The 26,099-nt window shown below is 40.9% G+C and overlaps 1 protein-coding gene across 1 annotated transcript; it reads left to right on the top strand.

Annotated features, from left to right (window-relative positions):
- Positions 1-769: 769 nt before the first annotated feature.
- On the top strand, positions 770-24,946 carry IZUMO1 (izumo sperm-oocyte fusion 1). Its single transcript, XM_070728561.1, has 9 exons — positions 770-1,004; positions 6,201-6,275; positions 9,165-9,248; positions 12,484-12,504; positions 13,843-13,923; positions 19,060-19,160; positions 19,872-20,022; positions 22,268-22,544; positions 24,859-24,946. Exons 1-9 carry the CDS (start codon positions 770-772, stop codon positions 24,944-24,946), a joined length of 1,113 nt encoding a protein of 370 aa, XP_070584662.1.
- The last annotated feature ends 1,153 nt before the right edge of the window (positions 24,947-26,099 follow it).

Genomic DNA, 26,099 nt, shown 5'->3' with positions numbered 1-26,099 from the left:
CTTAAGACTCACCTTTGCCGTCAGGCATGGGGAAACTAAACATCTCCCCTGGGCATGTTAATTATACATGGTATGCTTGTGTGTGTGTTTGCTATTACATGGGGTTTTTCTTAAATCGTTAAATATTTTAATTAATTGGATTGTTGTGACTGTTTTTACTTGTTGTGAGCCGCCCCGAGTCTTCGGAGAGGGGCGGCATACAAGTCCAACTAATAAATAAATAAATAAATAAATAAATAAATAAATAAATAGAAGCCAGCTGAGGAAAACAGATATTATAGTCCAGTGCAAGTTTTCAGGGATTATATTAGTGAGGGTTGGTTCACCCAAACACAAGCTCACCAATGAAAGAATAATAAGGAACAGGCATTAAATATGCAGGAGAACATTGGAAGTATATCAGAAAACAGAAGCTAAATTGCCTCCATCTTCTGATTAAAAAAACATTTCAGGATGCTAATTGGAAGTTAAGTGCAGATTGCATTTCTCTGTCCCTTGCAACACTGACTTATGCTGTAGCAATGTTCACACACTGTGCTAAGCCCTAATGTGGTTTCTTCTGTTTCCATGAAATATGAGCAAAGCCCCAGCCCATTGTGATGTGTACAGCCAATTATGAACCACTGCCGAGCACAATGGGGACATTTCAATGGAAGAGCCACATTCCTTCTGATTGAAAAGCATGCAGGCTCTGTGAGGTCGTGGTTATGATGTCACTGACCTGCTGGTCAAAGGCTCCTTCCAACAGCTGACAAAGCAAGATATTGACATGTCCTGGTTAGAGTTTTGGCTCCTCCTGACCATGGTCATCCCAGGATCTCAGGGTTGTTTGAAATGTAGCAAAGAAGCCATGGCACTTCAGGAACAGTTCAAAAATACCTACCTGGAAAACAAACTCCGAAGAGACCCTGAGCTCAAAAAAAAATTGGGGCAGCTCCTGGACAACACCATGGAGAGGTTATGGCAACAACCTATACATCCAAAGAGATATATGGGCTTTATTGGTATGCATGCATTCCTTCCAATAGCTCTCCAAGAAGATCCACATTTTTCAGGGGGTGGATCAGAGCCATTTTGGACATCCAGATCCTGGCACTACTGTGAGCATTTTTAAGGGCAGGTTTTGAATTTTGCACAGTAACCTGTATATGGAGCAACAAGGTCAAGTTTACCAAATTATATTGATTTATAAGATTAATATTTTGCTGGCTGGGGAATTCTGTGAGTTGAAGTGCGCATTTCTCCAAGTTGCCAAGGTTGAGAAACACTATGCTATGACAACCCAATCCCCAAACATTGGCAGGACCAAGTTAGAGAAATTTATTTATTTATTTATTTATTTGTTTGTTTGTTTGTTTGTTTATTTATTTATTTATTTGTTTATTTATTTGTTTGTTTGTTTATTTGTCTGTTTGTTTATAGTTTAGTTTAGCTTAGATTTTTAATTTAGTTTAGCTTAGCTTAGCTTAGTTTAACTTAGTTTAGTTGCTTAGTTCAGTTTAGTTTAGCTTAGCTTTTTAGTTTACTTTAATTTAGTTTAGCTTAGCTTACCTTAGCTTAACTTAGTTTAGTTGCTTAGTTCAGTTTAGTTTAGCTTAGCTTAGCTTTTTAGTTTAGTTTAGCTTAGCTTAGCTTAGTTTAACTTAGTTTAGTTGCTTAGTTCAGTTTAGTTTAGCTTAGCTTAGCTTTTTAGTTTAGTTTAGCTTAGCTTAGCTTAGTTTAACTTAGTTTAGTTGCTTAGTTCAGTTTAGTTTAGCTTAGCTTAGCTTTTTAGTTTAGTTTAGCTTAGCTTAGCTTAGTTTAACTTAGTTTAGTTGCTTAGTTCAGTTTAGTTTAGCTTAGCTTTTTAGTTTAGTTTAGTTTAGTTTAGCTTAGCTTACCTTAGCTTAACTTAGTTTAGTTGCTTAGTTCAGTTTAGTTTAGCTTAGCTTAGATTTTTAGTTTAGTTTAGTTTAGTTTAGGTTAACTTACCTTAGCTTAACTTAGTTTAGTTGCTTAGTTCAGTTTAGTTTAGCTTAGCTTAGCTTTTTAGTTTAGTTTAGCTTAGCTTAGCTTAGTTTAACTTAGTTTAGTTGCTTAGTTCAGTTTAGTTTAGCTTAGCTTAGCTTTTTAGTTTAGTTTAGCTTAGCTTAGCTTAGTTTAACTTAGTTTAGTTGCTTAGTTCAGTTTAGTTTAGCTTAGCTTAGCTTTTTAGTTTAGTTTAGCTTAGCTTAGTTTAACTTAGTTTAGTTGCTTAGTTCAGTTTAGTTTAGCTTAGCTTTTTAGTTTACTTTAATTTAGTTTAGCTTAGCTTACCTTAGCTTAACTTAGTTTAGTTGCTTAGTTCAGTTTAGTTTAGCTTAGCTTAGATTTTTAGTTTAGTTTAGTTTAGGTTAGCTTACCTTAGCTTAACTTAGTTTAGTTGCTTAGTTCAGTTTAGTTTAGCTTAGCTTAGATTTTTAGTTTAGTTTAGTTTAGTTTAGTTTAGCTTACCTTAGCTTAACTTAGTTTAGTTGCTTAGTTCAGTTTAGTTTAGCTTAGCTTAGCTTTTTAGTTTAGTTTAGCTTAGCTTAGCTTATTATTATTACTATTATTACTATTATTACTATTATTATTACTATTATTATTACTATTACTACTATTACTACTATTACTACTATTACCACTATTACCACTATTACTACTATTACTACTATTACTACTATTATTATTATTATTATTATTATTATTATTATTATTATTATTAATTAGATTTGTATGCCGCCCTCTCCGTAGACTCGGGGTGGCTAACAACAATAATAAAACAGCATATGACAAATCTAATATTTAAAATAACTAAAAACCCTTATTAAAAAACCAAACATACACACAAACATACCATGCATAAATTGTATAGGCCTGGGAGGAAAGGAATATCTCAATTCCCCTATGCCTAACAACAGAGGTAGGTTTTAAGGAGCTTACGAAAGGTGAGGGCAATTCTGATCTCGGGGGGTTCCAGAAGGTCAGAGCCGCCACAGAAAAGGCTCTTCCCCTGGGTCCCGCCAAACGACATTGTTTAGTCAACAGGACCCGGAGAAGGCCAACTCTGTGGGACCTAACTGGTTGCTGGGATATGTGCGGCAGGAGGCGGTCCCGGAGGTATTCTGGTCCAATGCCATGAAGGGCTTTATGGGTCATAACCAACACTTTGAATTGTGACTGGAAACTGATCGGCAAACAATGCAGACTGCGGAGTGTTGGTGTGACATGGGCATATTTAGGGAAGCCCATGATTGGTCTTGCAGCTGCATTCTGCACGATCTGAAGTTTCCGAACACTTTTTAAAGGTAGCCCCATGTAGAGAGCGTTACAGTAGTCGAACCTCAAGGTGATGAGGGCATGAGTGACTGTGAGCAGTGACTCCCGGTCCAAATAGGGGCCGCAACTGGTGCACCAGGCAAATCTGGGCAAACGCCCCCCTCGCCACAGCTGAAAGATGTTTCTCTAATGTGAGCTGTGGATCGAGGAGGACACCCAAGTTCCGAGATGCCAGAATAGAAGCTTTAGTTGCTAACACCATTGGAAATTTGTCTTTTCCCATGGTCTTAGGCGACCCCTGTGAAATGGTCATTTGACTCCCAAAGGGGTCCTAACCCCAAGGTTGAGAACCACTGCTCTAAAGGCTTCCTGGAGCTGGGGAAGGGTAAAAACGCCCTCCCCCATCTCCCTGGAGCCTCTATGTGAGCCAAAAACCAGCTGGCCGGCACACACATGCACATTGGAGCTGAGCTAGGGCATTGGCTTGCGTGCCAGCAGATATGGCTCTGCGTGCCATAGGTTCGCCAGCACTGCCCTAAGTCCTCATGGGACAGACCAAGATTTAGAGAAGCCTCATGCACATGTGTATACAGTATGAGTTTATTATATTCTGCCTCAGATGGGGCTTTTGTGTGTGTGTGTATTAGATTGCTTATTCTGTGGTAGAGGCTTTTATATTGGCTTTTGTGAACTGGTTGTTATGTGTCCAGAGCTATGCATTTGAGAATACAAACTGAAGAGATCATGCTGAATGAATGAAGTGGGTTTAAAAAAATTTTTTTTTAAAAAAAATGAACCCTTCTTTGAGACCATATTTGGAGGCGAGAACTCTAAAGGAGCAGTCTGAAGAACCCTTTCTTTGGCAATATTCCTATTTCATGCAAGCAATTTCAATAATATAATCTTGCATCATGGTCTTGCACTGAAACGGATGCTTCCGTTAACAAAAGAGGTGCTGCACTGAAAGCCCCTGTTCAAATGGAAATCTAGTCACGCTTAGGATGCCCAGTCACATAAACACAACTGGGAGCCTCCATAGGGGAGATGTCGAAATTTGCAAAAAAATGGTTGTTGTGGGAACTCATTTCTTTTTGTATCTGTGCACGTTGGTGTGGGAGATGCATGCACAGCTTTGGGTGGCCGGTATGCATGCCCATCCCAGTGAGATATTGCTTCTGCACTTGCGCATCCTCTCACAAGATGTCAACCCCCAACCCCCAACATTTTACGCTTAGACTATCCACGTTTGACCTCTCCAGATTCCTAAGAGGTCAGTAAGGGGCGTGCATGCGTGCACTAGCGTGCCTTCCGTCCCCTGTCCTATTGTCTCTCCTATATATTTTATATCTTTTCTTCCATTCGTATATCTTTTCCTCTTTTTTTCCATTGACGTATTCTATTTTCATATCTCTTCTTCTTTCCTTGATATATGTTACTACATGTTCATTCTCTCCAACCTTCATTTTGTATTGGACCAAATAAATAAATAAGTAAATAAGTAAATAAGTAAGTAAATAAGTAAGTAAGTAAGTAAATAAGTAAATAAGTAAATAAGTAAGTAAGTAAGTAAGTAAATAAGTAAATAAGTAAATAAATAAGTAAATAAGTAAATAAGTAAATAAGTAAATAAGTAAATAAGTAAATAAGTAAATAAGTAAATAAGTAAATAAGTAAATAAGTAAATAAGTAAATAAGTAAATAAGTAAATAAGTAAATAAGTAAATAAGTAAGTAAATAAATAAATAAATAAATATAAATAAAAAATAAATAAATAAATAAGTAAATATAAATAAATAAATAAATAAATAAATAAATATTTTGCTTCCTGCACATGCACAGAAGCAAAATCTGACCGGGATGTGTATGCATGCACACCGGTGGCCTGAAGCCGCACGTGCAGCGCACTGGTAGCAGCGGTAAGTAGCAATCCCCGCCTGCTCTGGAGCCTTTCCCCGAGCCTCCAAGAAGCCAAAAACAGCCTCTCCCTGGGCACTATTCAACCCAGTAAACTGAACTGATAGTTTATTTTTATATCTGACCATTTCTTTGAGGTTATAAATAATTGGAAAGTAATGTATGCATTTATGAAAATTTATTCATGCGTGTTTGTGCCTGGGAGAGATAAAACATCTGTTTCTTCAAAAGGTAATAAACACATGCATAGGTAGCCCTTAACCTACAGCCATTCATTAAGGGACGATTCAAAATTACAGTAGTGCTGAAAAAGGTGATTTATGACTGTTTTCCCACACTTACCACCACTGCAGCATCCCCACGTTTATGTGATCATTCGGACGCTTGACAATTGCCATATACTGATGGGCGATTGCAGTGCCCTGGGGTCATGCGATCGCCTTTTACTACTTTCTGAAGGGCAAAGCCAGTGGGGAATCCAGATTCATTTAACAACTGTGTTACTGTAGTCATTCACTTAACAACTGTGGCAAGAAAGATCGTAAAATGGGGACAAAACCCGCTTAACAACAGTTGCTTGTCAATGGAAATTTGGGCTCCGCTGTAGTCATAAATCGAGAACTACCTATAGTGGGCTTAATAATAAATTCCCTAATGTATTCAGGCTTGTGAAATTGTATAAGGACATATTAGGGAGGTTTACACATAATGCAATGCTACAATTTTGAATTCTTGATTTGGACATTTCTGCACACGAGCCATAAATTATATTGGTCCACAACACACTGTCTCAAAATAAATCCCGCATTGCTTAGTTTAATGTATGTTTGAACCGGAAAACGTTTGGAAACAGTTTTTATGTTTGGAGACCATAAAACTCACAAAGGGCCATATTGAATGGGAGTTGTGGGTTGATGGAAAACTGATTTAAACAAATGCATGAGCAGGGGGGAAGGAATCTGGCCATTTTCTTTTACGTACAATTCTCCTTTTTCCATTATTTTCAGATGAATTCACGCTAAAAAAACTCACTGCCTACTTCAAACGCTCCCTGAACCAGATCAAGGCAAATAACTTTGAAGGTAGAGACCTGCTAAAAGAATGGTACTGTACGGGCATAAAAGGCATGCATAATACGTCTTCCTCCTGAAGGGCACTCGGGATTATTGTGAATTTAGACATACTGCAGTCCATTAAGAACAAGGTTCGTGGTGCGTGATCCTCCACAAACCTCAAGGAAGTTTCGCCTTGGCTGCCCCACTCACCCAATCGGTGGGCTCTCTGCTGCTTTTGTCCAAAGTCACCAACGTAATGTATTCCAATATAATATTTTCTCTTGGAATTAACTAAGCAGCACCATCTGGTGGTTTTGTGAAATTCCCTTACCCAAGGGAAGAAAGGATTTCCCCCCACATTCATATCCCCTGATTTCCTTTCCTTTCCTTTCCTTTCCTCTCCTCTCCTCTTTCCTTCCCTTTCCTTCCCTCCCACCTTCCTTTCCTTTCTTTTCCTCTCCACTTTCTTTTCCTTTCCTTCCCTCCCACCTTCCTTTCCTTTCTTTTCCTCTCCTCTCCTCTTTCTTTTCCTTCCCTTCCACCTTCCTTTCCTTTCCTTTCCTTTCCTTTCCTCTCCTCTTGCCTTCCCTTCCCTCCCACCTTCCTTTCCTTTCTTTTCCTCTCCTCTTTCTTTTCCTTCCCTTCCACCTTCCTTTCCTTTCTTTTCCTCTCCTCTTTCCTTCCCTTTCCTTCCCTCCCTCTTTCCTTTCCTTTCTTTTCCTCTCCTCTCCTCTTTCTTTTCCTTCCCTTCCACCTTCCTTTCCTTTCCTTTCCTTTCCTTTCCTTTCTTTTCCTCTCCTCTTGCCTTCCCTTCCCTTCCCTCCCACCTTCCTTTCCTTTCCTTTCATTTCTTTTCCTTTCCTCCCCTCCCTCTTTCCTTTCCTTTCTTTTCCTCTCCTCTCCTCTCCTCTTTCCTTCCCTTCCCTTCCCTCCCACCTTCCTTTCCTTTCTTTTCCTCTCCTCTTCCCTTCCCTTCCCTCCCACCTTCCTTTCCTTTCCTTTCATTTCCTTTCCTTTCCTCCCCTCCCTCTTTCCTTTCCTTTCTTTTCCTTCCCTTCCTTTCCTTTCCTTTCCTTTCATTTCTTTTCCTTTCCTTCCCTTCCTTTCCTTCCCTTCCCTCCCACTTCCCTTCTCTTCCCTTCCTTTCCTTTCCTCCCCTCCCTCTTTCCTTTCCTTTCCTTTCCCTTTCTTTCCCTTTCTTTCCTTCCACTTTCCTTTCCCTTCCCTTCCTTTCCTTTCCTTCCCTCTTTCCTTTCCTCTCTTCTCCTCTAAAAAGCTATAAAAATAGTTCCTGCTCATGTGCAGAAGCAAAACCCAAGATGGCGGCACCTATGGACCAGCACCAACAGAACCAGAGGCATGATGCCATCGCTGCTTTACTAACAGTTCTAAATAATTGGTTAGAACCAGTAAGTTACTCACTACTCTGGTATAAATATAGTCAGCTTTTTAGTGACTTCTGGAGAGCCCACTTAGTCAGGTGGAAAGAAAATGCAGGTTGGTGCCTGCCTGCAGGGTTTAAGGTTTTTGTCTTTTGCGAATCAGGATGTTGACCTCTGGAGTGAAGGGATTTTGTGAGGGAACCTAAGTTCAGCATGGGGAACATATAATACCTTGAGGTGATGTTCTTATTTGGTTAAGTGGATGCTTTTCACCAATTTCCTCTATATTAAAAACTTGCTTTATCAGTTTCAGCCTAGGTGTCAAATTGCCTTAAGTAGTCTCCTGTCTTATTGGTCTTTGGAGGTCAGGTAGGAAACTGAAGAAAGACATGATGGGGGAGGTTGACAGCCTTCCCACAAATTTATATAGACAATAGACCAGTGGGAGCCACATGAAGATGGTAGAAGTTCTGAGTCCTTCTTCACATCAGTCTGCATTGGTTGCCGATCAATTTCCGGTCACAATTCAAAGTGTTGGTCATCACCTATAAAGCCCTTCATGGCACCGGACCAGGGTATCTACGAGACTGCCTTCTGCCGCACGAATCCCAGCGACCGGGTCCCATCAACAAAACAATGTCGTTTGGCGGGCCCCAGGGGAAGAGCCTTCCCTGTGGTGGCCCCGGCCCTCTGGAACCAACTCCCCCCCGGAGATTAGAATTGCCCCACCCTCCTCGCCTTTTGTAAGCTCCTTAAAACCCACCTCTGCCGTCAGACATGGGGGAACCGAGTTATTCTTTACCCCTAGGCCTTTACAATTTATGCATGGTATGTTTGTTTGTATGTATGTTTGGTTTTACAAATAAGGGGTTTTTAACTGTTTTAGTATTGGATTTACATGCTGTTTTGTACTACTGTTGTTAGCCGCCCCGAGTCTACGGAGAGGGGCGGCATACAAATCCAATGAATAATAATAATAATAATAATAATAATAATAATAATAATAATAATAAGTCATTTTTTCTTAAGTAGTACCCAACCTACAACGGTCCATTTAATGACCATTTGAAGCACTGAAAAAGTGATTTATGGCCGTTTTCACACTTACCACCATTGCAGTATTCCCATGGTCATGTGATCAGGTGCTTGGCAACTGGCATGTATTTATGACCGTTGCATTATCCTAGGTCATGTTGATTACCAATTGTAACCTTCCCAGTCGGCTTTCCACAAGCAAAGGGAAAGAGGGAAGCCAGATGTGCTTAATGACTGCATGATTCACTTAACAACAGTGGCAAAAAAGGCCATAGAATGAGCTGCAACTCACTGAACCACTGATTCACTTAACAATGAGCTTAGCAATTTGAGCTCAATTGTGGTCATAAGTTGAGGACTTCCTATAAGTCTTTTCTTGGGCTGCCCTGACTTTAAATTTGTTTTATGGAATGTTTTTTTTAACCAACATGCTGGGTCCCATGGCTCAGGTCACAACTTTTCCATAATATCCTCTTAGTATCTTCCATCTTTTCAATAGGTGAGCAGCTTTTCAATGAAATGATGTGGAGTCTCCAGAAACTGATGGCTTATTTTAACGATATCATGCCACAAATTGCAAAAAGTAAGCTCTATTTACTTCGGGGGGGGGGGGATATTTAATTCTGAGTTTAGACAACCAGGTGCAAATCTCTGTTTTGCCTTCAACATAATCAAAGGTTCCCCATAATGTTCTTTTTAATGCTGACTGCTGCAAATTTGCCCATTTAGGTAGGCTAGCCCATTTTAGTTTCTGGAAGTAAACTTTCCAAAACTATTTATAACTTCCAAGAATTTGTGAGATTCTCAAAACCACAGGAGGATTGAATTGGTTCATTCAAAAGAGAAATGAATTTCCTTAAATCCTGAAACTTTCCTACCCAGCTAATGGTGAGAAGGCAGGGTTTCACAACTTTGGCAATTGGAGTGTGGACTTCAACACCCAGAATTCCAAGGACATGCCAGCAGCTGCTGAATTCTGGGAGTTGAAGTCCACACATCTTAAAATTGTCAAAGGTGTACGTAGGATTTATCTGCAGAGTAGCGCTAAAATGTTGTGGTCCATGTTGTGAAGGTGGTCACAAAATATAGTTCCATATACAGTGGTACCCCTACTTAAGAACACCTCTACTTAAGAACTTTTCTAGATAAGAATCGGATGTTCAAGATTTTTTTGCCTCTTCTTACCATTTTCTACTTAAGAACCCGAGCCTGGAAAAAAATTCCCAGGATATTTGAGAGCAGCACGAAGTCCCGGCCAGTTTCCTGCCATTCCCCCTTTAATCCCGGCCATCTGGGCTGCCAGAGGAGCCTTTCGGTGGCGCTTAAGGAGGCTTTGGCAGTCCAGAGTGAAAGGAAATGCTTCCTTCACTCTGGGCAGCCGAGGAGTCATCACAGCGAAGGAAAGGTGCCGGCTACAAAGTGAGCGAGCAAGAGGAGAGGGTAGCCCTTCAGCATGGGAAGGAAGGGGAAGCAGGGAGCAGCAGCAGCAGCCAGTGTATGGGAGGCAGCCTCACGCCAGGTGAATTGGAACGGCATGCCACTCCTCGCTGCCTCTGTCCCTCTTTTTTTTCCTAAGCCTTAAAGTTTTGGATTTTTTTTATTTCCCTCACTTCACCTTCTTCCTTCGGCAGCGACTGTCCACCTCCTCCTACTTCCACCCAAATTCCGAGCTTTTATTTCTTTCTTAATGAGTTTGCACGCATCATTTGCTTTTACATTGATTCCTATGGAAAAAATTGCTTCAACTTAAGAACGTTTCTACTTAAGAACCTGGATATGATGACAAAACGGTTAAACAACCAAGAGGAATCACAATTTTATGTGATTTGGAATAAAGTGTATATATGGACAAATAAGAAGAAGAATTAAAAGTAAAATTTATGTGAGAACTGTAGAAGTATTGTTATGATTTAAATTTTTTGTTGTATCTTGTTCATATATGAAGGTTTTCTTTTTTATATAAGGTTAAACAAAATTTCTTCTTTTCATTTAAATTAATATGTTGACCTAAGGTATTAATATAGTATTCTTTTTTCTGTATGGAAATTTGACTTCTATGACAAGAGGGGGAATTGCAACCCCAATTCTATGTTAAATGTGTGTTTGTATGTATGGCAATTTTTATGAAAAATTAATAAAGTTTATTAAAAAAAAAGAACGTGGTCACGGAACAAATTAAGTTCTGGAGTAGAGGTACCACTGAACTTGATCCTCTCTTTTGCCACTCCAGTGAAGCAGAACTGAGTTCTGTCCAAAATGAGAGTTAGCGGGGTGGGGGGGGGGTGAAAGGCAGAGAGCAGACTGAGAGTGGACACTTCATTTAATGGCAGTTACAGGCAGTGGGCAATTACAGAGAAGAATCCTGCAAGTCCCTTGGACTGCAAGGTGATCAAACCGGTCAGTCCTAGAAGAGATCAACCTGACTGCTCTTTAGAAGATCCAAATCAAATACACTGCTCAAAAAAAATAAAGGGAACACTTAAACAACAGAATATAACTCCAAGTAAATCCAACTTCTGTGAAATCAAACTGTCCACTTAGGAAGCAACACTGATTGATAATCAATTTCACATGCTGTTGTGCACATTCAACTTCATATAGAACAACAATGGGAATATTTCATTCATTCAGATCTAGGATGTGTTAGTTGAGTGTTGCCTTCATTTTTTTGAGCAGTATACTCTGGCCACCGAATGAGAAGGAAGGACTCAACAGAGAAGTGTCTAATGCTAGCAGGGATTGAAGGCAAAAGAAGAATGGGGCAACAGAGAATGAGGTGGTTGGATGGAGTCATGGAAGAAGTTGGCATGTGTTCTGCCAGCATGTTTCAACCGCCCGTAATTACAGGGTAATTAGTCCAGGAAGACACACACCACACGATAAAAGGAAAACCCAAAAGTTTTTATAAACAGAAAAACAGAAACAGCTCCCTTTTTAAATGTCAAAGGGATTTTCTGGTACACATAAGGCACAGGTTAAATACAATCCAATTGCTCACCCAATAACTGGGAAATTGAGTCCAATTCTAAAGTCCAGAGAGTCCACACACAATCTTGAACAGCACAAAAACCACGATCTTGACAAAACAATGAATCAGATAAACTGCCATGAGGCTAAAACACCAGGCTGCACTTTTATCTGTAGCACTAATTACAGCAGCCCCACCCAACCACAGGTAGCCTCATTTTCTCTTGTAATAATCCTTCAGTTGTTGTCTCCTATGCATCACTCTCCGCATGCGTGGATGTGTCATTAATTCTTGTTCAGAATCCAGGGATGATACAGATGATTGATCTCCTCCTGGGCTGCCTGCCAAACTCCCCTCTTCCCTGTCACTCACGCTTCCTTGGTCAGAGGAGGCTTCGTCGGCAGATTCCATCGGGAGCAAAACAGGCCTGCGGCATGTGGATGTTTCCACCACATCCACCTGCACATTCCTTGGGGCAGGAGCTGGGCCAGAGCTAACCACAACAGCGTGAGATTAAATGGACTCTGGGAGATGGCGGAAGACAGGAAGACTTGAGGGAATGTTGTCTATGGGGTTGCAATGGGTCGAACATGACTTTGCGATTAACAACAACTGACAGCAGAAGACCCATAGATCTCTAGCATCAAAGAAACCATTCTCAGTTGCATTTCTCTCCCCTTCTGATTGATCTGTAACTGAAGCATTTAAGTGACATTGAACTTGCTTGATCATTGTTTTCTCAAAGGGATGTTAGAACATCAATTTCAACTTACCAGTTCAAAAATTGGGGCTGGAGGAGATAAGCCATCACTTGCTAATATCCTTCTTTGTTTCTCCTTTTGATTTGTAGTCTTTTGCAGCAATGAATGCGGTGAGTATCAGATTAGTAAAAATGAATGCTGGGTTGTTTTGGAGATGTATGATTTTCCACAAATGATCAGGGTTAGGGGTCATATTATCCTGTGGTTCCCCATCTCAAAAGTCTCATTCTATATTTATTCCTTAACATAACTAGAACTGTTTCAAGAGGGAGAGAGGGAAAGAAGGTAGGAAGGAAAGAAGCAAAGGAGCAAAGGAGGGAGGGAGGGAGGGAAGAAGGAAGGGAGGGAGGGAGGGAGGAAATGAGGGAGGGAGGGAAGAAAGGAGGAAGGAAGGAAAGGAGCAAAGGAGGAAAGGAGGGAGAGAGGGAGGAAGGGAGGAAGAAGGAAAGGAGCGAGGAAGGAAGGAAAGGAGGAAGGGAGGGAGGAAAGGAGGAAAGGAGGGAGGGAAGAAAGGAGAAAGGAAGGAAAGGAGGAAGGAAGGAAGGAAGGAAGGAAGGAAGGAAGGAAGCTTTGTTGGCTCGCCCCTCCACCATGCCACACAGGACAGGAGCGGACTGGCACTTCTTAGCTTGCTTTGCTGGTTGTGTCAGAGCAACCGGCAGCTCTTCTGCCCATTTTCTGGGTCTTTTTGCTTTTGCACATGAGCAGAAGCAAAAATCCCCAGAAATCACACATGCGTTTTTGTGTAACATTCAGCTTCTGTGTATGTGCAGAAGCCGAATGTTGTGGCACGCGCACGTACGCACTGCTGCCCATTCCGGTAGGGCTGGGAACGGTAGCCTGCCACTGTTTATATACATGATAGTAATAAGAGAGAAACATTAGGACAGGGGATGGAAGGCACATTGGTGCATTTATGCACGCCCCTTACTGACTTCTTGGGAATTGGGAGAGGTCAACAGTTTGGGGGTTTCGTGATGATACTACAGAGTCAGGTAGTGAGTCCATCATCAACTACTCGATTACCAAAGTCATATTTCCTGCAGTCGAATTTGGAGTGGTTTACTTTAAGTTTCTATCTGTTGTGTGCTTGTGTGTTGTTTTGGTTTAAGCTGAAGTAGTCGATGACAGGAAGAACATTGTAGCAGATGATTTTATGGACTATGCTTAGGTTGTATTTAATTAATTTATTTTTATTTATTTATTTTGTCCAATACACAATAATACACAATGAAGGTTATAGAGGGTATAGTAGAGAAGAAATACGAGATATAGGAGAGACTATAGGACAGGGGACGGAAGGCACTCTAGTGCGCTTATGTAGTGATAAGCTTTCTATACGTAGGATTGTACGTCTAGTTGTGTAGGGAGATTTTTTTTTTCTGCTTTGCAATAGTAAGTTAACTTTCTCCTTCTGGTCCTCCTCTGATTCAATTCCTATTCTGCAGGTAGGATGACTTATGAGTTTATCTTATGTGGCTCATGTACTACAAATCAGCAGACCTGTACCAAGGATTATATATGTGGAGGTAAGTGCGGCTAGGCAGACCCTCAAATTGGCCCAGGTAGTTTGGAGCTGGATTGGAAGATAACAATGGCTGGTTGGACGGAGAGGTAAAGAATCCAGTCTAAATTGCAGGTCCATGAAACTTTTGTTAGCCAAGGTCCTTAGACTGGGCTGCCTCTGCCAAAAACACAATCCAAGTTTGAATGGTAGACTAATATCTCTTATTTGTGTATAAATAAAAAGACCACCCCTCCCCTACATAAAGGAAAAGCCCTCTTAAAAGGAAAGGCTATCTTTATATACACTTTATATACAGTTCAAACATTTTGCATTTTGCATTTGTTCTTCCATTGGTTAGCATAATTTGAGTCATCAGGCATGCTCTGCAGCTATAGATATGTACCAATTCATAGCGTCCCATAATATTCTTAGCATTTGTTTGTTTGTTTGTTTGTTTAATTTATATGGCCTCCTATTCACCCATGGTGACTCAGGGGGGCTTACAGAATATAAAAAACCACATTTAAAAACAGTAAAACTAATAAATCAAGAGACTCAAGCTCAACCCTGACAAGACGGAGTGGCTGTGGGTTTTGCCTCCCAAGGACAATTCCATCTGTCCGTCCATCACCCTGGGGGGGGGGATTACTGAGCCCCTCAGAGAGGGTCCACAACTTGGACGTCCTCCTCGATCCACAGCTCACATTAGAGAACCATCTATCGGCTGTGGCGAGGGGGGCGTTTGCCCAGGTTCGCCTGGTGCACCAGTTGCAGCCCTACCTGGACCAGGAGTCATTGCTCACAGTCACTCATGCCCTCATCACCTCAGGGTTTGACTACTGTAACGCTCTCTGCATGGGGCTACCTTTGAAGAGTGTTCGGAAACTCCAGATTGTGCAGAATGCAGTTGCGAGAGCAATCATGGGCTTCCCCAGGTATGCCCATGTTACTCCAACACTCCGCAGTCTGCATTGGTTGCCGATCAGTTTCTGGTCACAATTCAAACTGTTGGTTATGACCTATAAAGCCCTTCATGGCACCGGACCAGAATATCTCTGGGACCACCTTCTGCCGCACGAATCCCAGCGACAGATTACATCCCACAGAGTTGGCCTTCTCCTGGCCTTATGGACGGAACAATGTTGTGTGGCAGGACCCGGGGGAAGAGCCTTGTCTGTGGCGGCCCTGATCCTCTGGAATCAACTCCCCCTGCAGATCAGGACTGCCCCCACCCTCCTTGCCATTCGCAAACTCTTAAAAACCCACCTCTGCCACCAGGCATGGGGAAATTGATTCCCCCCTGGCCATTCCGTTTTATGTATGGTTTGTTTTGGGAAGTATGACTGTTTTTATATTAAGGGTTTTAACCGTTTTAATCATTGGATTTGTACTGTGCTTTGCTGTTGTGAGCCACTCCAAATCCTCAGAGAGGGGTGGCATACAAATCTAAATTAATAATAATAATAATAATAATAATAATAATAATAATAATAATAATAATAATAATAACAACAATAAATAATAATAATAATAATTAATAATAATAATAATAATAATAATAATAATAAATAATAAATAATAAATAATAAATAATAAATAATAAATAATAAATAATAAATAATAAATAATAAATAATAAATAATAAATAATAAATAATAAATAATAAATAATAAATAATAAATAATAAATAATAAATAATAAATAATAAATAATAAATAATAAATAATAAATAATAAATAATAAATAATAAATAATAAATAATAAATAATAAATAATAAATAATAAATAATAAATAATAAATAATAAATAATAAATAATAAATAATAAATAATAAATAATAAATAATAAATAATAAATAATAAATAATAAATAATAAATAATAAATAATAAATAATAAATAATAAATAATAAATAATAAATAATAAATAATAAATAATAAATAATAAATAATAAATAATAAATAATAATAATAACACACCAGACATCCTGATTGTGGAGAAAAAAAAAGTATGGTTCATCGACATCGCAATCCCAGGGGACAGCAGAATTGAGGAGAAGCAGCTAGAGAAATTAGTGAAATACGAAGATCTAAAAATCGAGTTGCAACGACTCTGGCATAAGCCAGTGAAAGTGATCCCAGTGGTACTTGGCACGCTGGGCGCAGTGCCAAAGGATCTCAGCGGACATTTGAAAACCATTGGAATTGACAAAATCTCCATCTGTCAATTGCAAAAGGCCGCTTTACTGGGATCGGCAAACATAATTCGCTGCTACATCACGCAGTCCTAGGTGCTTGGGAAGTGCCCGACTGGTGATGAAATATGAAATCCAGCATAGTTATCTCGTTTGCTGTGTTGTATTGACATAATAATAATAATAATAATAATAATAATAATAATAATTATTATTATTATTATTAAATAAAGTAATGTAATAAAGTCACCCCCTGCCCCACCACTTCCTGCCCCAGTGACAGCCGATCACATGAGCCATTTAATGGGTTCCATTCTGCTCTAGGTTCCTCAGGCCCATTGGCAGAACCAGGTCTTCAGCACCTTCCAGAAAAGTATTAGAGTGGGGGCCATCTAATCTCTGGAGGAATATGTTCCAGAGAGAGGGAGCCACCATGGAGAAGGCTCTTCTTCTGGGTCCTGCCAGGTGCCTCTCCCTCAGGATTGGGATCTGCAGCATTTCCTGCCTCCTGGCTCTGATGGGTCAAGTATAGGTGACCGGCAAGAGATGGTCCCACAGATAACCTGGTCCCAAGCCATGGAGGGCTTTAAAAGCGACAACCAACACCTTGAATTGCACCCGGAAACAAATTGACAACCAATGCAGCTCCTGCAGGAGAGGTGATACCTGTGCACATGGGATGTGCACAAAACCATGCGGGCCACTGCATTTTACACCAACTGGAGCTTCTGGATGCTCTTCAAGGGCAGCCCCATATACAGCATATTGTAATAGTAAAGACGGAAAGTGACTAGGGGAGTGATGGTGAAGCTTTTTGCCCTCGGGTGCCGAAAGAGTGTCCATGTGTGCTATTCCGCATGTGCAAGCGCTCACACTCATAATTCAATGCTTCCCCCACCCCCAAGGGGCCCTCTGGAGACCAGAAACGGCCTGCCTCCCAGAGCCTCTGTGAGCCAAAAATCAGCTGGCTGGCACACAAATGCACATTGGAGCTGAGCTAAAGCAACTGCTTGCGTGCCAGCGGATATGGCTCTGTGTGCCACCTGTGGCACCCGTGCCATAGGTTCGCCATCACTGGACTAGGACATGAGTGACTCTGAGTAGGGATTGCTGGTCTGGAAAAGGGCTTAAGTGGCGCATAATTTGCAGTTGGGCGAAGGCCTGCCTGGTTGAGACTATCACCTGCTCTTTGAGCAGGAGTTGTGAGTCCAGGAGAACCCCCAGATTACGTGCAGCGTCTGTTTGCGGCAGTGGCACCCCATCTAAGACCAAAGGTGGCAATTCTCCCTGAGCCAATGAACTCCAAACCTAGAGGCACTCGGTCTTCCCCAGGTTTAGTTTCAACCCGTTGCTCCCCATCCAACCCCTAACCATAGTTCCCTCTAAGCTGAGCACTGAGCAATCGCTCACTTAAAAATCATCATCAACTCAGAGTTTTCCAAACATGCCCAGAAGCCGAGAGGGAAAGAGTGAGAGGGAAGGAGAGAGAGAGGAAGAGAGGAAGAGAGAGAAACAGACAGAAAAAAGAGAGGAAGGAAAAGAGAAAGAAAAAGAATGGGAGTAAGGAAGAGAGAAAGAAAATCAAAATCTAGTTTGAAACTAGCTCAACTATTTAAGTGGCATTTTGATATTGAGAGTTGCCCTATTATGAGCTCACTGCTATAGACACACAGTACAGTATTTTATTTTGAAATTCTCTGAGGCAAAAGAGGGTGGGTTTTTTATTTGTTTGTTTGTTTGTTTATTTATTATTTCTGTGCCGCCCAGTCCCAAAGGGACTGCCGCTCAGACACTATACTTTTCCGCCCCCCCCCAAAAAAAAAATTAGAGGGAACACTGCCCCTAACAGCACCCAGGCACTGTGAGACGAAAGACATGGCATCACTTAATTCACTACTGGCTGAGACATACAGCATACTGGTGATACCTCAGTGCATAGTGATGGATGATCTCACCCAGCAGCTTCACTTACTGTAAATGTTGACCAGGAGCAGAGAGAGTACCAAGCCCTGCAGCACCCTGCAAAGCAGTGGGCGAGGACTGGATCTCCCCCCTTCTGTCAACACTAGCTGAGAGCGGCCACAGAGGAAGGAAGTGAACCAGGATAACACAGGGCCTCCCACTCCCATCTCCCGAAGCCAGTCAAAGCATGATTTGTTAATGGCCAATTACATATTCAGTAGGTGAGGTTTTTACACATCTTTTAGGTTATTAAAGGTCAATTCTTTGTGCAACTCTTGTCTCTGGCCAATTTGGCCCTCTCCTTATCAGAATTTCAAATTCTTGCTTGTTACTTCAAAGGACTAGAAACATTAGAAACATAGAAGATTGACGGCAGAAAAAGACCTCATGGTCCACCTAGTCTGCCCTTATACTATTTCCTGGATTTTATCTTAGGATGGATATATGTTTACCCCAAGGATGCTTAAATTCAGTTACTGTGGATTTATCAACCACGTCTGCTGGAAGTTTGTTCCAAACATCTGCTACTCTTTCAGTAAAATAATATTTTCTCATGTTGCTTCTGATCTTTCCCCCAACTCACCTTAGCTTGTGTTCCTTTGTTCTTGTGTTCACTTTCCTATTAAAAACACTTCCCTCCTGAACCTGATTTAACCCTTTTACATATTCAAATGTTTCGATCATGTCCCCCCTTTTCCTTCTGTCTTCCAGACTATACAGATTGAGTTCACTATGTCTTTCCTGATAAGTTTTATGTTTAAGGCATTCCACTGTTTTTGTAGCCCATAACATTAGCCGGTAACAGCCCATAACATTAATCAGATATGAGTCTTGTTACTAAAAACATTACTCAAAGGGTCCCCTTTGCTTGCTCAGTCAGAGTAACTGGCCAAGAAAGCCTAATAAATAATAATAATAATAATAATAATTTAATAATAATAATTTAAGTTAGCAGCTGTTGGCATGGCCTGACAGTAGAATGGTAACATGCTGAATTTTGCAGAACGGAGTGTTCAAGTGGAAATGGATGAAGATTTGATTTTGGATTGTGCTCTGAAATGGCATAAGGCAAGCCATGGAGTGAAGATATATAGGTTCTACAGGGTAAGTATTGTCTCCAACAAAGCAGCTTGTCTGCCACAAACCCATTTCCCTATCCCCTTTGCCTCCTAGCTCTTGACTTTCCAAACTGAAGCAGTACTATTGAATGATCCTACTCTTCAGTGGAGAGTTTGTACTGCCACCCATTCTTTCATTCTGGATGGCAACAACTTTGTTAAGTAGATACAGAAATAATAATAATAATAACAACAACAACAATAATAATAATAATAACAACAACAATAACAATAATAACAACACAACACAAAACAACAACATCATCATCATCGTCGTCATCGTCATCATCATCGTCATCATCATAATGAACAACGACCCTGGAGGTCTTCTAGTCCAACCCTTGCTTGGGCAGGATACCCTACACTACTTCGAACAAATGGTTATCCAACATCTTCTTAAAAACTTCACATTCACAACTTCTGGCTTCAAGCTGTTCCACTGGTTAATTGTTCTGTCAGGAAATTTCTCCTTAGTTCTAAGTTACTTCTCTCCTTGTTTAGTTTCCACCCATTGCTTCTTATTCTACACTCAGGTGCTTTGGAGAATAGGTTGACTACTTCTTCTTTGTGGCATCCCTTGAGATATATCACGTCTCCCCTGGTCCTTCTTTTCTTTAAACTAGACATACCCAGTTCCTGCAACCGTTCTTCATACGTTTTAGCCTCCTGATCATCTATGTCATCTTATTCTTCTCAGATGGTGGATAACGAAGAAGTGCTGATGGCCAATGGGGCAGATTCCTTTCTGACCAAGAAAGAAGCCAATATGAAAGACGCGGGCAGGTATCGATGTAAAATGGTGGACACAACTGGATATACTTCCAGCCAGCTTGACTTTCAAGTTGTAGGTGAGTGCTGTGAATCAGGACTGGAAAATATCCTCAGGAGCTTCCTATTGGGGTTCAGAAGACCTTCTTCTCCCCAAAAGGGGAAGCTTTCCATTTGCATTTGCTAGATTTTGAGCCTAGGAAGCATAGAAGGTTACTAAACATAACCATTTGGGAGGCTAGGAAGATGCTTTTTCTAGCACCTTGCTCAATACTACAAGCACGAACCATTCTTTATGAACGTTGGGAAGAGGGATTCTCCAAATTGAGCAAGCATACCACAAAGCCCTCTATGACTCAGGGCCAGATTATTTACGGGACCGCCTCCTGCCACTTACCTCCCGGAGACCAATTAGAGCACACAGAGTTGGCCTCCTCCAGGTCCCGTCAGCTAAACAATGCAGGTTGGCAGGACCAGGGGGAGGGCCTTCTTTGTTGCTGCCCCGCCTCTATGGAAACAACTCCCACCCTGAGGTCTGTACAGCCCCCACCCTGCTGGCCTTTGGTAAGGCCACAAAGACCTTGCTATGCCAGCAGGCCTGGGGGCCCTAAATCAACCACTAGCTTGTAGATATACAGTGGTACCTCGTCTTACGAACTTAATTCATTCCGTGATGAGGTTCGTAAGGTGAAAAGTTCGTAAGATGAAACAATGTTTCCCATAGGAATCAATGTAAAAGTGAATAATGCGTGCAAACACATTAAGAAAGAAATAAAAGCTCGGAATTTGGGTGGAAGGAGGAGGAAGAAGAAGAGGAGGAGGGGGGATTGGGCGGCACATTAAGTCAAATTAAATAAATAAATAAATAAATAAATGTCGTGTAGCCTCTTTAAGGAACCATGTCTCTCATTGACTGGGTACTCCTGTCACCAACTGTAGAGAAATACAAAGATAAATAGGTTGCTGGGGTTTGCAGCCATGATGTGGCCTGCTGGGTGTAGTGGGATGGGCAACAGGGCAGGGTCTCCAGTGCCTTCCAGCTTGCATGCACTAATGGGGCAGGTGGGCAGCTGAGATAGGAGGGAGAGATAGAGGGGTAGGAACAGTTGCAGCCACCTGTAGTTTGTTACATGAAAAGGTAGACTACCAAATACCGAATTTTTATCACATGACCGTGAGAGCTCCACAATGGCCATGACTATAGGTCATAAGCCCCTTTGTTCAGCACTGTTGCAATTTTGAATGGTCATTGAACACTCATTAAATGTGGACTATTTGTAATATGCCTACATATGTGCTTGGATGAACTCTGCCATGCTGTGTCGCAAGATTAATTAGAAGGAAAAACTGCCAACTTTAGTGAGACTTGTTCTATAACATGGAGATGGTGCTCGTTTTAGGAGTATGATTCCTAGTCTGCAAAAATTTAGGTAGCCACTTTATGGTAATAAAGAGTAGCTGACCTAACGCGTAGCTCAGTGGCTAAGGTGCTGAGCTTGTCCATCGTAAAGGTTGGCAGTTCGACGGTTTGAATCCCTAGTGCCCCATAATGGAGTGAGCTCTGCTACCTGCCCACCATCACCCCTACCAGCTTGCCAAACTTCACATTCCTAGTGCTACCGGCACTTGAGAGCTGGATAGAGCCAGCAATATTTTACACCTGCCTGGGCCCCTGGGACACTTTTTCAATCTTGTGATAATGAAGAGAGCATTTATCTTCTCAGGTGGAGTCTGTCCATCTACCATTTGAATATCAGATATGTTCTCCTTTAAAGTAGGTTGCTTTATGTTAGTCTTCCAGCCATTCCCCTAACTAGTTGACCAGGTGCTGAAGTTTAAAGATATAGAATGCTTTCTCTTCTGAATTCAACTTTGAACCAAACCTGGCAAGTACCCTATTTTTGGTCCCTCAGTTGCCACACAGAGGGGGAAGTGGAGGAAGGAGGTTGGAATGCATTACTAGACACAACAGAGAGCTTTCTCATGAGAATCAAGGTCATCTCTACTGGTAATGGATAAGGTTGGGGAAGGTGTGCCTGGAGAGCCCGCCAATTAACCCAATTGGCCAGTATGATCTGTAAAACTTGGGGATGGGGTTATTTACTAGATTAATTATACTGAAACTGCAGGAAATATTTAGAATTGGTTTTTCTTTAAAGCTGTGCCAATATAATGAACTCATTAAAGAAAACCTTTGAGAAGCAGCCAAGTCTCAGATTTCTGATTTGGTTTCATTAGTCAGAACCTTGACAGAATTGTCCCCCAAATTCCTAATCCCCACTCAGATGTCTCTTAATTTCCCATCTTCTTCTCTTCTTCCTTCAGTGCTACCTCCAAAGGAGAACACCACTTGGTTTACCCACCCACCACCGCTGGTTCCACACCCACCACCGCTGGTTCCACACTCACCACCGTTGGTTCTACAGCCATCATCACTTTCTCCAACACCACCATCTTCATTATTGTCACCGCCACTTTTGACAGTAAAAAATCCACTCACCATAGGGATTTCTTCCAGGGCTCCACCTCCTGAAGCTGATTGGACAGCTTGGAAAGTGAGCGGGATTACGGGAGGTGTGCTGTTCTTCATTGTCGTTGCTTTGTGAGTCTTACCACTTTACAAACGCGTAGCTTTTTGTGGGGATAACTGGAAGTAGATGACATGAAACTGATACTTTGGAACTATCAATTTCAAGATCTATCACATCTGAACAGCAGCTGGTGGGAAAAGGCTGAGTGAGAGATGCCACAGCCTCATCTCTGAAGTGTCCCTTTTTTGCTGATTCAATTGAATGTGATTCTTGGAGATTTCCTGGACAAGTTCCTGCAGGTTTTCTTGGCAAGTTTTTCAGAAGTGGTTAGAACATAGAATAGTAGTAGAGTTGGGAGGGACCTTAGAGGTCTTCTAATCCAACCACCTGCCTAAGCAGGAGACCCTATATTTGCCTCTACGTAGGATCTCTTTTCAAGCAAGAGACCTGATAGCATTCAAGACAAATAGCTGTCCAGTCTCTTCTTTAAAATCTCCAGTGATGGAGCAGCCACAAGTTCTAGGGGCAAGTACTGATGGATTGTTCTCACTGATAAGAATTCCCCCACCCCTAGCTTTTAGTAGAATCTCTCTTTGATAATTTCAATCTGTTACTTCTTGTCCTGCCTTCAGGTATTTGGGAGAATAGGTCAATCCCTCCTACTCTGTAACAACCCTTCAAATATTGGAAGATTACTATCATAATCACCCCTAAATCTTTTCTTTGTTAGATTTGACCAGGGATAGGCAAAGTTGGCTCTTCTATGATTTGTGGACTTCAACTCCCAGAATTCCTGAGCCAATCATACCAGCTCAGGAATTCTGGGAGTTGAAGTCCAAATGACATAGAAGAGCCAATTTGCCTATCCCTGGACTACACCAATTGTGTCAAATTGTTGGCTCACAGGCTGGATGCATTACATACAGGCCATGCCCATCCCAGCTTCAACATCACTATAAGTCATGGGATGGCAACGTGATGTGGCGAGTTTGACACCCATGGAGTAGACATACGTAATTCCCTCAATTGCTCATCACATGGTTTATCCTCAAGACCCCTTATCATCCTTGCTTGCCATTGCCTCCTTCCTAGGCTGAGAGAAGTTAAGTCACCCAAGGTCACCCAGTTGCCATTGTGCCTAATTGGGACTACAACTCATGGACCTCTTGTTTTTACCTGGGTACCTTAAGCACTACATCCACTTGGCACATTGGAATGTCCATAGAAATCTGAAAATAGTATGTCCTAAACTTAGTTATTTGTAATTTTTAAAACATTCGATGGTAGTTTCAAAGCAGAATTGGGTTTCTGAATAGGATGGACTATATAATTCTGAGCTTACACAGATGGCCCACTGCAAATTAAGGAAATTGCAGTTCAATTTTCCCAATGGAGAGTTGTGAAGGTAATCACAGAGTTGCACCTATGTAACTATTGTTCATCTTTAAAAGAATGTTATTATTGTTGAAACTGTTAAGTTCAATTTTCTCAAAGTGGTTGTCCTTCAGGTACATCTCTATTCCCAGAAAGGTATGTTTAACCTACCTCTTGAGGACATTAGTTTGAGGGCAGGAGAAACAAGGGAGGAGGTGCTAAATTTCTGGTGAGACCATGGTGAAAAATCAGTAATGGCAGACAGACTTTAATAGGACACACATAGACTCAATTTATAACCAGTCTTTTAAAAACAGTTCGACTGTTACAACAGCTTTGAAAAGGGTGTTTTATGGTCCATAAAGCACTTCTGGCCACCGCCCATGACTGCATTTCTGGCACTTTGCAAGTTTGAATTTATCTGGTTGCAACATCCATACTCATGTGACTGTGATTTGTGGCATTTTTTGCATTTCCAACAAAAATCACACATCTGAGAGAATGGATTTGCTTAAGATGTGTAACTCAGACTAATGACCACATGGTTTGATTAGCGACTACCATAAAGACAAATCAGGTCTGGTCCTGTGGCTTTGTCAACTTACAACAATGACTTATGACCAAAATTTTGATTCTAATTATAGTAATAAATTGAAAACTACTTATAGATTCCCCACCCACCCCGAACGTAACTAATTTTTCGTGCTTATACCCAGGATATGCAATCTGATTTAGGCAGGAGATTGGGTCCCTCCTATCTCCACCCCATTACTGAAAGATGCACAAAATAATTTGGACAAAGTCATAATATGGCCCAGCAGGCACAGCCAGTATTGCAGATGTATTAAAGGCAAATCCTAGAATTTTTCCTTGCACTCTCCAAAGCTGATAAGGGCCTCATCAATAAAAAAGAGATTGTTGGTTTATCAAATTATCAAAGCTAGAAACTTTGAAAACTGCTTCTATGTTCTGTTTCATTTCCCACAGTGTTATCTCCTTTTTTCTTTACAGTTTATGTTATTATCGTCGTATGGCTAAGAAAGAGGAAGAGGAAGATGATGAGAGCGACAGTGAGAGTGACAGCAAATCGGACAGTTAGTGGAAATGTAAAATGTGCCATACCCCTTTGAAATTACTTGTAGCCAGCACCCTCATCATCTTAAATTTTTATACTCTTTTGATTTATTTATTTGGATTTCATAAATATAATAATTATTTTAGTAAATATTAGGATGTTGTAAAAATCTGCACCAGATTGTAGTGAAGAGGATTTGTAATCTTTATCCAAATTAGTTTCTTCTATTTCAGGACTGACAACAGTCAAATCTTCTCGTGTATTTGTAAAAATAAAGTTCTGGAGGAAAAACGTGTATTCCTGATTGATTGGTGATTTGTATGTCACCAAATTCAAGTCAATTCTTAACAACCTCATAAACAGATCTCCTTCAGGATGACCTGTCGTAATCCTTGTCCTTTCCATGAATACAAAAACGGTTCAAAGAGAATTTCAAACCTAACAACTTTAAATTGTATGGACTTCACAGAATTCTCCAGTTAACATGCTAGCTGGGGAACTCTGAGAATCGATATCCACACATCTTAAAATTACCAGGTTTGAAAACATTAATTTAATCAGTAAAAGAAAGATAAGAAATGAGTATTTTCTGGGAAAATTGTATTTTAAAATTTTCTATGGAACAAACATTTGTCATGTTTTCTCCCCCACCGAGGTTGTCCTTTTCTTCCTGTTGGTTAGATGCATTCATGGTTGACCTCTCCAGATTCCTAAGAGGTCAGTAAGGGGCGTACATAAGCGCACTAGAGTGCCTTCCGTCCCCTGTCCTATAGTCTCTCCTATATCTCATATATCTTCTCTACTATATCTCTATAAGGACAGAAACACCAGCCTGAAGATGATGAGTGTGACCTCGTCGAAACGTCGCCAGAAATTTCCAAATCCTACACGGGAAGAAACCCGAATATACCAAGACTGTCATATATATACATACATACATACATACATACATACATACATACGTACGTACGTACGTGCGTGCGTGTGTGTGTGTGTGTATTTCTATGCCATCTAACTCCCTAGGGACTCAGGATAGCTCCCAGTAAAACAGGTGAAGATTCATATAAAAGACGTTTCAATTTAAAATAGTTAGAGTCATCCAAACACTCATGGGCCGACCACGCTGAGTTCCCTGGAGAAGAAATCCAAGTAAATAAATTAAAAAATCCCTCCAAGG

The sequence above is a fragment of the Erythrolamprus reginae genome, chromosome Z (genome assembly GCF_031021105.1).
Source record: "Erythrolamprus reginae isolate rEryReg1 chromosome Z, rEryReg1.hap1, whole genome shotgun sequence".
Lineage (NCBI taxonomy): Eukaryota > Metazoa > Chordata > Lepidosauria > Squamata > Dipsadidae > Erythrolamprus > Erythrolamprus reginae.
The sequence above is the reverse complement of the archived record's forward strand: the minus strand, read 5'-3'. Positions and strand labels throughout refer to the sequence as shown.

Coding starts and splice junctions, on each gene's coding strand:
- IZUMO1 (XM_070728561.1), top strand. CDS start 770: ATGTCCTGGTTAGAGTTTTGGCTCCTCCTGACCATGGTCATCCCAGGA. Junction 13,924..19,059: donor CAAGGATTATATATGTGGAG/GTAAGTGCGGCT, acceptor TGAATTTTGCAG/AACGGAGTGTTCAAGTGGAA. Junction 19,161..19,871: donor AGATATATAGGTTCTACAGG/GTAAGTATTGTC, acceptor TATTCTTCTCAG/ATGGTGGATAACGAAGAAGT.